The 12,961-nt window shown below is 46.6% G+C and overlaps 1 protein-coding gene across 1 annotated transcript in view; it reads left to right on the plus strand.

Annotated features, from left to right (window-relative positions):
* Positions 1-6,653: 6,653 nt before the first annotated feature.
* LOC149434872 (catenin delta-1-like) overlaps positions 6,654-12,961 on the plus strand; it is a gene marked incomplete at its 3' end in the record, with an annotated part of 273,021 nt that continues 266,713 nt past the window's right edge. The window contains exons 1-3 of the mRNA XM_089663279.1: positions 6,654-6,789; positions 6,907-7,041; positions 7,133-7,548. Of these exons, the coding sequence (XP_089519405.1) occupies positions 6,937-7,041; positions 7,133-7,548 (521 nt within the window). The remainder of the gene's footprint in view (positions 6,790-6,906; positions 7,042-7,132; positions 7,549-12,961) is intronic.

Here is a 12,961-nt window from a genome sequence, read left to right on the forward strand (position 1 = left end):
TCTCTCTCTCTCTCTTCTCCCCCCCCTCTCTCTCTTCTCCCCCCCCTCTCTCTCTTCTCCCCCCCTCTTCCTTCCCCCCTCTTCCTTCCCCCCTCTTCCTTCCCCCCTCTCCCCCCTCCTCCTCTCCCTTTCCTCTCTCTCTCCTTCCCTCCTCTTCTCCCCCTCTCCCTGCCCCCCCTCTCTCCCTGCCCCCCTCTCTCTCTCCCTGCCCCCCCTCTCTCTCCCTGCCCCCCTCTCTCTCCCTGCCCCCCCTCTCTCTCCCTGCCCCCCCTCTCTCTCCCTGCCCCCCTCTCTCCCTGCCCCCCTCTCTCCCTGCCCCCCCTCTCTCTCTCCCTGCCCCCCCTCTCTCTCCCTGCCCCCCCTCTCTCTCCCTGCCCCCCCTCTCTCTCCCTGCCCCCCTCTCTCTCCCTGCCCCCCCTCTCTCTCTCCTGCCCCCCACTCTCTCTCTCTCTCTTCCCCCCACTCTCTCTCTCTCTCTGCCCCCCACTCTCTCTCTCTCTGCCCCCCCTCTCTCTCTCTCTGCCCCCCCCTCTCTCTCTCTGCCCCCCCCCTCTCTCTCTCTGCCCCCCCCTCTCTCTCTCTGCCCCCCCTCTCTCTCTCTGCCCCCCCTCTCTCTCTGCCCCCCTCTCTCTCTCTCTCTGCCCCCCTCTCTCTCTCTCTCTCTGCCCCCCCTCTCTCTCTCTCTCTCTGCCCCCTCTCTCTGCCCCACCTCTCTCTCTCTCTGCCCCCACCTCTCTCTCTCTCTGCCCCCACCTCTCTCTCTCTCTGCCCCCCACCTCTCTCTCTCTCTGCCCCCACCTCTCTCTCTCTGCCCCCCACCTCTCTCTCTCTGCCCCCCACCTCTCTCTCTCTGCCCCCACCTCTCTCTCTCTGCCCCCCACCTCTCTCTCTCTGCCCCCCACCTCTCTCTCTCTGCCCCCCACCTCTCTCTCTCTGCCCCCCACCTCTCTCTCTCTGCCCCCACCTCTCTCTCTCTGCCCCCCACCTCTCTCTCTCTCTCTGCCCCCCACCTCTCTCTCTCTCTCTGCCCCCCACCTCTCTCTCTCTCTCTCTCTCTGCCCCCCCTCTCTCTCTCTCTCTCTCTCTGCCCCCCACCTCTCTCTCTCTCTCTCTCTGCCCCCCACCTCTCTCTCTCTCTCTCTCTCTCTGCCCCCCACCTCTCTCTCTCTCTCTGCCCCCCACCTCTCTTCTCTCTCTCTCTGCCCCCCACCTCTCTCTCTCTCTCTCTGCCCCCCACCTCTCTCTCTCTCTCTCTGCCCCCCACCTCTCTCTCTCTCTCTGCCCCCCACCTCTCTCTCTCTCTCTGCCCCCCACCTCTCTCTCTCTCTCTCCTTGCCCCCCACCTCTCTCTCTCTCTCTCTGCCCCCCACCTCTCTCTCTCTCTCTCTGCCCCCCACCTCTCTCTCTCTCTCTCTCTGCCCCCCACCTCTCTCTCTCTCTCTCTCTGCCCCCCACCTCTCTCTCTCTCTCTCTCTGCCCCCCACCTCTCTCTCTCTCTCTCTCTGCCCCCCACCTCTCTCTCTCTCTCTCTCTGCCCCCCACCTCTCTCTCTCTCTCTCTCTGCCCCCCACCTCTCTCTCTCTCTCTCTCTGCCCCCCACCTCTCTCTCTCTCTCTCTCTCTGCCCCCCACCTCTCTCTCTCTCTCTCTCTCTGCCCCCCACCTCTCTCTCTCTCTCTCTCTGCCCCCCACCTCTCTCTCTCTCTCTCTCTCTGCCCCCCACCTAGAATTCTCTCTCTCTCTCTCTGCCCCCCACTCTCTCTCTCTCTCTCTGCTGCCCCCCACCTCTCTCTCTCTCTCTCTCTCTGCCCCCCCTCCTCTCCTCTCTCTCTCTCTGCCCCCACCTCTCTCTCTCTCTCTCTCTGCCCCCCACCTCTCTCTCTCTCTCTCTCTGCCCCCCACCTCTCTCTCTCTCTCTCTCTGCCCCCCACCCTCTCTCTCTCTCTCTCTCTGCCCCCCACCTCTCTCTCTCTCTCTCTCTCTGCCCCCCACCTCTCTCTCTCTGCCCCCCCCTCTCTCTCTCCCCCCCTCCTCTCTCTGCCCCCCCCTCTCTCTCTCTGCCCCCCCCTCTCTCTGCCCCCCTCTCTCTGCCCCCCTCTCTCTCTGCCCCCCTCTCTCTCTGCCCCCCTCTCTCTTCCCCCCTCTCTCTCTGCCCCCCTCTCTCTCTGCCCCCCTCTCTCTTCCCCCTCTCTCTTCCCCCTCTCGCGCTCTCTCCTCTCCCATATCTGATGCAGGATAAAGCAGTGTGTCCTGTAGAAATAATAATGCGGTATTACCCCGGTTATGGTACAGAAAATAGGAATGTTTCGGGGTGCAAAAGCCCTTCTACAATGTAGATGTATGTGTCAACCCTGTTCTTGAATGGCTTTTAACTCCCACAAGCCAGACCAACTAGAGGAACAGGAAATTATCTCCTAGATGTGTGTGACACCAACTTTTTATGCAACAAGTTTCCAACCAAGCAAATGCAGACTGCCATCCTTGGCAATATTATCAGGTGCATGTGGTCCTAGGAGCTTAATTTTAGTAAATAACATAACACTGTCCTACTACCAATAAAAGTAAATGAGTGGCTGTATAGCTGTTAGGACTACTTCTACGTTCAAGAGAGTCTCATAATTTAAATAATTATAGCGAGATCTTGGTTGTAGCCTCAACCATGATCCTGGTATAACCAGCTAAATACAAAAAATGCGTATGTACGTACAGCTGTATTGAGGTGGTTAATGAGACATAAGAACACAAAGGGGAACATCCAAAAACAGGAATCCCAGCTCCCAATCAGCATCCGGATACTGAGAGCGATTCGGTTATTTCTGCATTGCTGAACTTCTTGTCTGACCTGGATTCAGTCGAAAAATGCTATGGTGCTTACATCAACTGCCAGGGAGGAACCAGATGTCTTGCAGCTCAAAGTGAACGTGGTCAGTTTCTGGCATGGGTTGAACTGCATGTTTAACCATTTCAATACAGGGCGCTTTTACCCCCTTCCTGCCCAGGCCATTTTTCAGGATTCAGCGCTCACACTTTGAATGACAATTGCGCGGTCATACAACATTGTACCCAAACTAAAATTTTATCATTTTCTTCACACAACTAGAGCTTTCTTTTGGTGGTATTTAATCACCACTGGGATTTTTTTTTTTTGTTAAATTAACAAAAAAAGACCGAAAAGTTTGAAAAAACCCCCACGTTTTTCTTTTTCTGTTTATAAAAGTTTGCAAATAAATAATTGTTCTTCATAAATTTTGGCTGAGATGTATTCTGCTACATGTCTTTGGTGAAAATAACCCAAATTAGGATGTATTATTTAGTTTGTAGGAAAGTTATAGCGTTCACAAACTATGGTATATATCTGAAAATTGATCAATCCTTAAGTACTGACGGCCAATCTAATATCTTGAGTTCCAAGAATGTCAGAACAGTACAGATATCCCCCAAATGACCCCTTTTTGCAAAGTAGACAGTCCGACGTACTTCATAAGAGGCATGGTGAGTTTTTTGAAGTTGTATTTTTTTGTCATAATTTTTCGGAAAATTACAAAAATTTCCACTTTTTTTTTTTTTTAACATACTCTCACCAGTGCAGTACAGCGTCATCATATAACTGGCATGGTGGTGATCAGGGACACTGACAGTATGAAAAAAAATATAATTTTTTAAAAAATTTTATTTTTAGTTTTTTACTACTTTTTTTTTTTTTTTTTTTTTTTAAGATTTTCTTTTCATATTTCACTATGACCAAAGTAGTACAATGTTACCGTAGTAACATTGTACTACTTTGGGGAAGTGATCAGTATTTTTTTTTTTTTTTTTACACAGTTTGCTTATAGCAAAGAATTACTTTGCTATAAACAAGCATTTACCTGAATGACATTGATTCATTCAGGGGTTTTTTTTTTTTTTTTTTTGTGCTTAGCTGTGATTTGGCCGCGGCTAATCACATGACACAGCTGGGCTGTGATTGGCCCAGCTTGTGCATGTGATCGCTGTGACCATTCACAGCTAGACACACTAGTATACAATGGATGGCATGAATGAAGCCATCCATTGTATACAACTGTCATGTGACCTGCTGTGATTGGTCACAGCAGGTCACATGGCACCGGCAACGGGGCCGGTACTCAGATCTGTCATCTGCCGTGTCCGAGGTACACGGCCGGTGACAGATCACGCCGCTGCGTGGCTCTGCAGGCACGCAAACTGCGCATGCCCGTGAGGACGCCATATGGTGTCCACCTGGAACGCTGAGGGATTTTGCCGGCCGCCAAACGGCCATTGGCCGGGCGGCAAAAGGTTAAATGTGTCCTGTCCGCCATACATTTTCCACTCGTGAAAAATTGGCAGTTGGACTAAATTTGTTATAGTGTGGATCCTGTTCTGGGTGGGGGACACCAGTCTTGGCGTAGGTTCAACAGACTGACCAAGTGTATTATTATGTCCAGGGATCTTCTTGCCTCTGCAGTTGATTCTCAAGGGATCAGGATCACTTGATCTATGCCTTTTCCCCTCTGAAACGCCTTCCTTGCTTTTTCCATAGGCCTCAGATGGAGGGCGTGCTCGTGATTCTCGTCAATCTGAATTGGCCCATGCATACATGGTACTCTTGACTTAATCAGACTCCTGGTAAGGCCCTCTGTGCACCCTCCCAGAGTGTCCAGATCTTCCCACGGACTGGGTTTACCATCCTGCTTCTTGGTCACTGGCTTTAGCCGCTTTACTGTTGAAACCCAGGTCTTGAAGGTTAGGGGGCTACTTCAATTATCCCTACTCTTTTTGAAAGCTAGAAATTCAACTTCTTGCAAAGTCTCCTATATCATTTTTGTTCAGCTGCAAGGCAAGGAATTTACATCCCAGTAAAGTGCTTTGTGGGACGATACTGGTATTTTATCCAGTGTGGTCTGGATCAACATCTGCCCTTGAGGCATCTTCAAGGGTCAAAAGAGCTTGACTTTCACTTCTTAGTCACCTGCAGCTGATTGGTTGCTAGTTCGGTCCTAACAACCAAATACCAGCTTGTTAATATGAAAAGTTCATTGGCCAGCTCCTCCTCCCGCCCTCTGTCCTGAGCCCTTCTGTCTTCCGCTCTCAGAAGAGAATGTCAGCAGCAGCGGAGGAGGCTGGGGGGAAGGGGGCCAGAGGTCACTGCTGTGGGGGAAAGGGGGAGGCAGAGGACACTGCTGGGGAAGGGGGGACGTGATTTGCAGAGGACACTGTTATGGGCAGGGCCACCCCTATAGCAGTGTCCTCTGCCCTTATTTTCTCTCATAGCAGTGTCCTCTGCCCCTACTTTTTCCCCATAGCAGTGATCTCTGGCCCCCTTCCTACCCCCCCCCCCTCTCTCCCATGGCAAATCTTAATTTCAGCAACTGGCTGGGGACCGGGATTTTTCTGGCCCCCTAAGGTAAGCGTAAGCGACCTTGTGCTTGCACCCAGCTTACGACTGCTTAGGCAGCCACCTTAGGACACCAGGGTAGCTGGGGGGGGGTTCAGATTTAAATACCTGCCTTTTGATGATCCCCTTTATTGTTCTGGAGCGGCTGAAAGCTAGAATTTTTCTCCTCATCCTCCCACCAGCGTACAGTTGCTTCAGGAGGAAAGTCCAGGGGATCACTTCTAGTAAACGTCTCCCCCGCTGCCCCTCCCATCCTTGTTCCTCCTTTTTTCTGCTACCTGGCTCCTCCTCCAACTGCTCCCCTTTCAACAGGGCTTCTACAGTAATTGTGCTAAGTATTAAAAAATAAAAATGTAAAAATAAAACCTGCTGACACCAACCTCTACCTCTACTTGATTTATTTTTTTTTTAAATGGTCCTGAACCCCAGTGATCTTTGATCTTTCATGTTGTTCAGGTAGCTCTCTACCTCTCAAAGGCACCTGTCATAAGGAGTAGCGTAACAGCATTATTGTGCTGTGGACAAGGTTGTGTTAGATGGAATTTATATTAGTGAGCAGCAAAATAATGCCTATTATTTTTTTTTTTTTTTTCTTCTCTATTTCTCATATTATCTATTTCCTGTTAACACTTCTTAACCCTTTAGGCGGTTATACCAACATCGTTTTTGCTTTTGGGATACAGGTTTTAACTATGTGAATAAAAGCTCGCTATTCTAAGCAACCCATCAGCGTTCAATGGTTTGTCTGAACTGTCTTAACTGCCACTTTTGCTAGATAGCTTGGTATGTTAAAGCAGAACTTGGCTCTTTTTTTTTAACCATGCAGTGGGGCTGTGTCCCCATGCATGTATCAGCTGCTTGTTTTTTCTGGGGTGAGGTCTAAGCTTATCCTCACCTGACCCGCCAATCCTCTGGAAAACTGTGCTTCCCTGCGGTCTAGCAGGGGTGGCATGCATTGAGCGTGCTGACGTCAGGAATAGTCCATTTACAAGACCACTGGACCATGGGGGGAGCAGGAGCTGAAGGGACCATTCTTGTTGCGGAGAGGATAAGCAGTTCAGGTAAGTATATCTTTGCTGTCCTCTCCCTTAGAACAAAACAAGCAGTTAACCACTGCAGTGTGGGCACAGCCCCACTGTATGGGGGAAAAACATTTGCTTGGAATTCTGCTTTAAAGGAAGTAATAAATAAAAAATAAAGGCTTACTGGCTGCTCAATAGGCAATAAAACTGTTATGGGGGGACTTGGAAAAACAAAGACTTATGTGTCAGTGCTAGTGACAGCCTATATCATGTCGGTCTTGATTTTGCCCTAAATTTGTCTTTTCAGAACGGCAGACTTGTTCACCCCCAAGAGGGGCAGCGGAAAAAATATACAGATATACACACCTCTCAGGTGAGATGAGCAGTAGTTTGGGATTTGTAAAAAATGTGGATTTAATTTATATTTTTGGGTATTAAATGCTGTGTACTTAACCATGCTTTTTTTCTTTTTTTTTCTTTCTTTTAATAGGATCCTTCACCTGTTTACTCCCCAGCAAGGATGGATAGTCACGGTCATCCTATTGATGAGGCTTATCCACCTGATGGTGACCCATCCTACTTGTCATACAGTATATCTGATGAACCCCGACACAGTGACATGACCGTAAGTGCCTCAGTGCAAGAAAAATAATATTTTTTATTTTTGTGACCATGAGAGTTAAGTATCTTCACAGCATACACTTTCCTTGTTCTAGGTGAAACCTTCTGTGGGGTACTCACAGACATTGGATCGACCTTACCGTGATGTTTGTGGCGGAATTTCTACCTACACCACCGTTCCCCGCAATTACCATTTTCGAGCACCTGGATCCGAGCCAATGCAGATGGTTCAACCTCAACAGCATCCTGGCTATAGCAGCTTGTCAAGACCAAACAATCGCTACCGTTCTGTTGAGTCATACAGGGGTCCTGGTTATGGTGCTCAACCCCAAGTCAGAGGTGCTGGTTTTGGAGGCAGCCAGTCTGACCTGCTTTCAGCCAGGTATACATCTGAGGATGCTTATGGACTGGAGGATGATCGTAGGAGCCTTGGTGGTTATATGGATGGGCCAGATTATTCCACTGCTGGACGGAGGGGTCCCAGTGCAACAGACCCACGTAGAAGATTAAGGTTAGTTGATCATCTCTTATAAATATTAAACAAGCATAAAGGTAATATGCTTGAAATTAAAGTACAGCTTATTCAGTAAATAGACTAAACTTTTTAAAATGCTATTTTTTATTAAAAATAGAATAAATGATAGTTTTTTTAAAAGCTCAAGGGTTTTTACCATCATGCATTCTATGCATGAAGGTACAAAACCTTTTTCTGTACAGCATCCCTCCCAACCCCCCCCCCCCCCCCCCCCCCAATACTCACTAAGCCCTATCTCGATCCAGCGATGTGCACTGGAGTCTTGGATATCCCAGGGCTCCCTTTCCTCACTGGCTCCCGACAGGAGCGCCGGCTGGGAACATGAGAAGAGGAGGATCTGGGCTGCTCTGTTTAAAAGCACTGCATACAGCAGGTAAGTGTAACATGTTTGTTGTTTAAAAAAAAAATGTAAGCCTTCAGTATCACTTTAAGGTTTTGTGTATTTTTTGTGAGGCAGAGATTTGCAACACTTCCTTATTTGAAGATGCTGCTGGTGAAGAAACACTTTGGGGTTAATTTACTAAAACTGTAGAGTGCAAAATTTGATGCAGCTCAGCATAGAAACCAATCAGCTTCCAGGTTTTATTCTTAATTGAACAAGCTGAAGTAAGAAGCTGATTGGCTACTATGCACAACTGCACCAGATTTTGCACTTTCCAGTTTTAGTAAATCAATCCCTTTGTGAAGATCCAGAAGCAGCAGAAAGTTTCTGGATTGAGAAATCTGGAAAGCTACTTGCACTTTAATTATGGTCCGCGTCATTTAATTCCATAAAGTATTTTTTAATTTCTTTAGATCACCTCTGGCATGCAGTGGTGTGTTTTGTAATCTTGTAGTAATTGGAAAAAAATATTTCTCACAATATTTGCAAATTGCAGCTTTGCTCTCAGCAGAGATGTTTCCAAACTCTACATGTTGGTCTCACCACTTTACTGAGAGGAGGAAAATAAAACACAATTTCTCCACTCACCTTCAAAGACAGCACACCTGAGAGATAAGAGGCTACTTCCTACAGGAAACCGTTTACAGCTGTTAGAGCCCCCACCCTTCCCCTTGTCCCTCAGTATTAATTGTGTTTTCTCACTACACAGTGAAACGTTTGTTTTCACTGACCAGAAGACTGGAGATGGTCAGATGGTACCCTTGTCAGACAGCTCCAGGGTGTGTTTCTCTTTTTGCCTTGGGAGTTTAGCAGCAGAATCCCTAGTAACAGCTAGGTGGTTTTTGTGCAGTGAGATAGGACCCCCTTTCCTTAATCCGAGTACTACCATCTTTTTCCCTTGGGTATGGAGACAATTTCAGTAGAAGCCCGCTGTAGTAAATTAATAATCGCGAAGAGGTGAGGCCTGCTAGACACCAGCTCTGTTTAGTAGACCCAAAGAGTCTTTTTCAGGCTGTTTATGCCACTGAACAAGTTTCTGACATTCCTGAAGCTCTATTGGCAAAGGAGAAAGGGTGTGCAGTAGTTTGCAGGAGCCTGGAGATTCCAGGAGTATTACAGAAGTAGTGCACACCAGGAAGTCTGGATCTATTATTCTAAATGAGCAGTTAACCCGTGCAGTGCAGGGGAGGCTCCATATTATTATTTATTTTTTTTTTTTTCTTTTCTACTTTAACCGCTTCCCCGCCACCCTATAGCAGATATACTGTTTCCTATCGGCAAACTGCCAGTAGGGCTATTTTTTGCTGATATATTTTGGTGGCCAAAATTTCGGTGTGTCCCTACTTTTTGCATTTTGTGCTTGATAGTATAAAACCTTCAGTGTGCAGCTTCCCCCACAGTCCCTTTTTAATACTTACCAGAGCCGATTTAGTGATGTGCATGACAGACGAGGCCCTCCTGTGACTCTTCTTCCTCATTAGCAGAGACACAGCAGGCGGGATCCATTGACTCCCTCTGCTGGCAATCACAGCCAGTGAGGAGGGAGTGGGGGAGCGGAGCTGAACAAGCACACACTAGTTCCCCTAGAGCAAGCAGTTTCAGGAGGAAGTCAAAAGAACCAGGCTGAAATTTCACAGGGTGGCATGGGAATATAGAGGTGGAAGAAAGTGAGCAATGCCCATTACAAAAGCTTTCACTAATGAATGTGAGAAGTCGGCTGTCTTTTGATAGGAAATTGCCAGCCAGGCCTCAGTCTGACCCTTGATGGTACTCTAGGCCAATTGTTGGTCCAGACCTGAGTGGAGAAGGGCCAGGATTCGTACTATACTGGAATCACTGCATCTATTTTATTTATTGGTCTTCTTATGAATTAATTTCAAGTTGCTTGTCCTTGTACAGCTTTGTTCACATGGATGTCATATTGGCAGCAGTGACTGTGACAGCAGCTGCTTCATTCCAAATGGGACTGCCTGAACAGGAATGCACGGAACACCTGCATTCCTGTGTGGATAAACATGGTCCTCTCATAGACTTTTATGCTGTAGTATACCTATTTCAATAAGGCTTACAGTATACAGGAATACCTCGGTTTACAAATGCCTTGGTTAATGTAATTTTCGGTTTATGAATGAAAATTCATTGAAAATAATGCCTTGGTTTACAAATTTTTTTTGCAATACGAAGTGTTGGTGCCGATTTTTAAATCCAATTGCCGGCTTTTTTTTTTCTTCACTATAGCTCACAGAATTAGCTGTCGCTTTCCCTGGAGTTAAAGGAAACTGTTTCTTTTAAGAAACTAATAGGAAACATTGTTCCTCTTAACGCAGGGAAATAAACTAAAAGAGAACTTTCTTTTAGCTGAGGGCGGGGGGAGTAACAGCTTAATTTCTGAGCTATAGTGAAGAAAAATAAAAGCGGTAATTAGATTTAAACGGCACCATAATAAATTCAGGTCTGGTGAGGATTTTGTGGGGAACTCCCACGCCAAAATTAAAAAAAAAAAAAAAGTCTGGGGGTCCCCCCAATATCCTTACCAGACCCTTATCCGAGCATACAGCCGGCAGGTCAGGGGAGGGGGAACGAGTGAGCCCCCCCCTTTCACAAGGGGGGACCCCAGATCCCGGCCTCCCCTTTTGTGAATGAGTAAGGGAGTACATAGTACCCCTAATCATTCACAAAAAACAAAGTGTAGTGTGAAAAAAGACAGGACATGGTCTTTGACAAGTCCTTTATTAAAAGAAAAAACTAAAAGAATGTGCATCCACGTGAATGATGGGGTGCATCCTGGCAGCCGCTGGACGCTGACCATCGAAGAGGAGACTGGTGCTAGACTCGGGAACAGTGAAAGATGCAGCTCCGGTGGTGAGTGCTCTGTGCACAGCGGAGGAGCGGAGACCGCAGAGGAAACCATTAGAAGTCAGTCAGCCCCCCATGGATGGTGAGCCCCTTACAATCGAGGAGACCAGCGACCCTGTTAAGTAATGACACCTGCCTTTTGATATCTTAATTGACACAGCTTATAAATGAGAAGTAGATGTCAGGACGTATTAAGAAGCTACAAAAAAACTATGAAAAATACAACATATCAGAATCGGCCTCTTTTCTTCCAAACCCCCTCGGGTTACCCCCCTCCTTTACTTGTTGCTTTGCCCAGGACCCCACAATGGAAGGAGGGAAAAAAGAGAAGGGAAAATTACTGCAAGCTTAAAGTCAAGGGGGTGACATGAGCAGAGAAGTAACAAAGAAGATCAAAATAGACTGTTGCTAGTATCATCAAATCCAGATCAATCTAAAGATCTGATTAATATGGAAAGTGAGGGAACTCTAGAGACATGGGTGAACAAGGTCTAACTGTAAATACCTACAAAAACAGATATGGCAGAGATGTTTGCAAAATTAGAGACCTCCATAAAGAGCGAAATGACAACTCTACATAATGAACTGGGACAAGTTCTATCTCGGCTAGAGGATACAGAGGAAAGAGTGGCGACACAAGCAGGAGTAATTATAAAGTGGGAAACACAAATGGAGGATATGCGTAAAGAGCAAAGGAAGATAGCATATATAATGGAAGATCAAGAGAATAGCGATAGAATAAATAACCTGAGGATTAGAGGCTTGTCGGAGGTAACAACTGGAGAAGATTTAATGGAGGAAATGATGAAAATATTTAACCCTGTAATTGGAAGGTTACTGAGTTAGTTTGCAAATGTTTGCGGACATAGCCCCAGAGACTTTAGCTAGAAAGAGAGTATTGAAACCATTATTAGAGTTGATGCACAAGGGGAATGTTAGGTACAGCTGGGGCTTCCCAGCATGCTTGATTGGATGGAAAGACGGACAGTCAGCAAGATTAAGGTTTCCATAAGACTTAAAGCCGTTTTGTGAAAGACTGGACTTGCATATAATAGACATTCCAGGTTTGTCTGAAGAGACCAAAAAAGAGTGTAGAGTTAAAGGAAAAGGGGTGGCAACGGGTTTCTAAATAGAAAGTAAGTTGAGGAAGATTTAGTCCGGTGTTTTTCAGAGGACACCTGTTTTTTTTTTTTTTTTCCCTCTTTCTCCAACTTTGCAAGACATAAAGGTTGTTGTAGAAGGGACGGGGGGGAAGGAGGGAGAAGGGAGGGGAAAGGCCCCTCCCCCCCCCCCCTTTTTTTTTTTTTTTTTTTTTCTCTCTTCTCCTCTACGCTTGCTTCACTGTTTGTTTTCATCTATGAGGGGCATCGGGAGACTTAAATAAGAGATGGGTTAGTTGCAGCTTTCAAATACCGATATAGCTGGGTGTCGGGGATCTGAGTCCTACCCTGAAGAGGAATCAAAAGAGAAATTAGTCACAACAGATTCTCAGGCTAGAATATGGGCCAAGGGGTTTAGGGAGGGAGGGGGAGTGGGGGAGGGTGTAGAGGAAAAGGGTATGGGGGGGGGGGGTGGGGGGGTGGGGGGAGAAGTGGTAATGTAAAGGTCACCTAGAAGAAAATCTTTCCTGTTCTAATTTTGTATATATTTGCTTCTTCTCTGCGTTATGGATCTAGAGGGAGATCAGTTGAGTAAAGGTGATGAATGTATGTAATTTTATAACATATAATGTTCAAGTATTGAACACCACGACAAAAAGATATAAGATCCTTAAGGAAATTCATCAATACTCAGCACACGTGGTGTTCCTACAGGAAACACATTTATCCCGAGATGCAAATTCCCAGCTATTTTCTAAATACTATCCTACATGGTTCTATGCGGACTCGCCAATTAAATGAGCAAAAGGGGTGGCAATTGCGATAGTAAAAAATGTTAGTTTTACGGTAGATGATAGAATGGTTGACCCAGAAGGTCGGTATTTGTTTCTGAAAGGGAAATTGCAGGGAGCTGATTGCACTCTTTCCAATATCTATTGTCTTAATAGAAATCCAATGGCCTATTTGGAGGAATTAATGAGAAGGCTTATGGATTTTAAGAGGGGTCAGTTAATTGTGGCAGGAGATTTACATTTTTTTATGGATCCGTGGC

Source organism: Staurois parvus, unplaced genomic scaffold (genome assembly GCF_062004578.1).
Source record: "Staurois parvus isolate SC_StPar_1 unplaced genomic scaffold, SC_StPar_1.0 ptg001647l, whole genome shotgun sequence".
NCBI classification, from domain to species: domain Eukaryota; kingdom Metazoa; phylum Chordata; class Amphibia; order Anura; family Ranidae; genus Staurois; species Staurois parvus.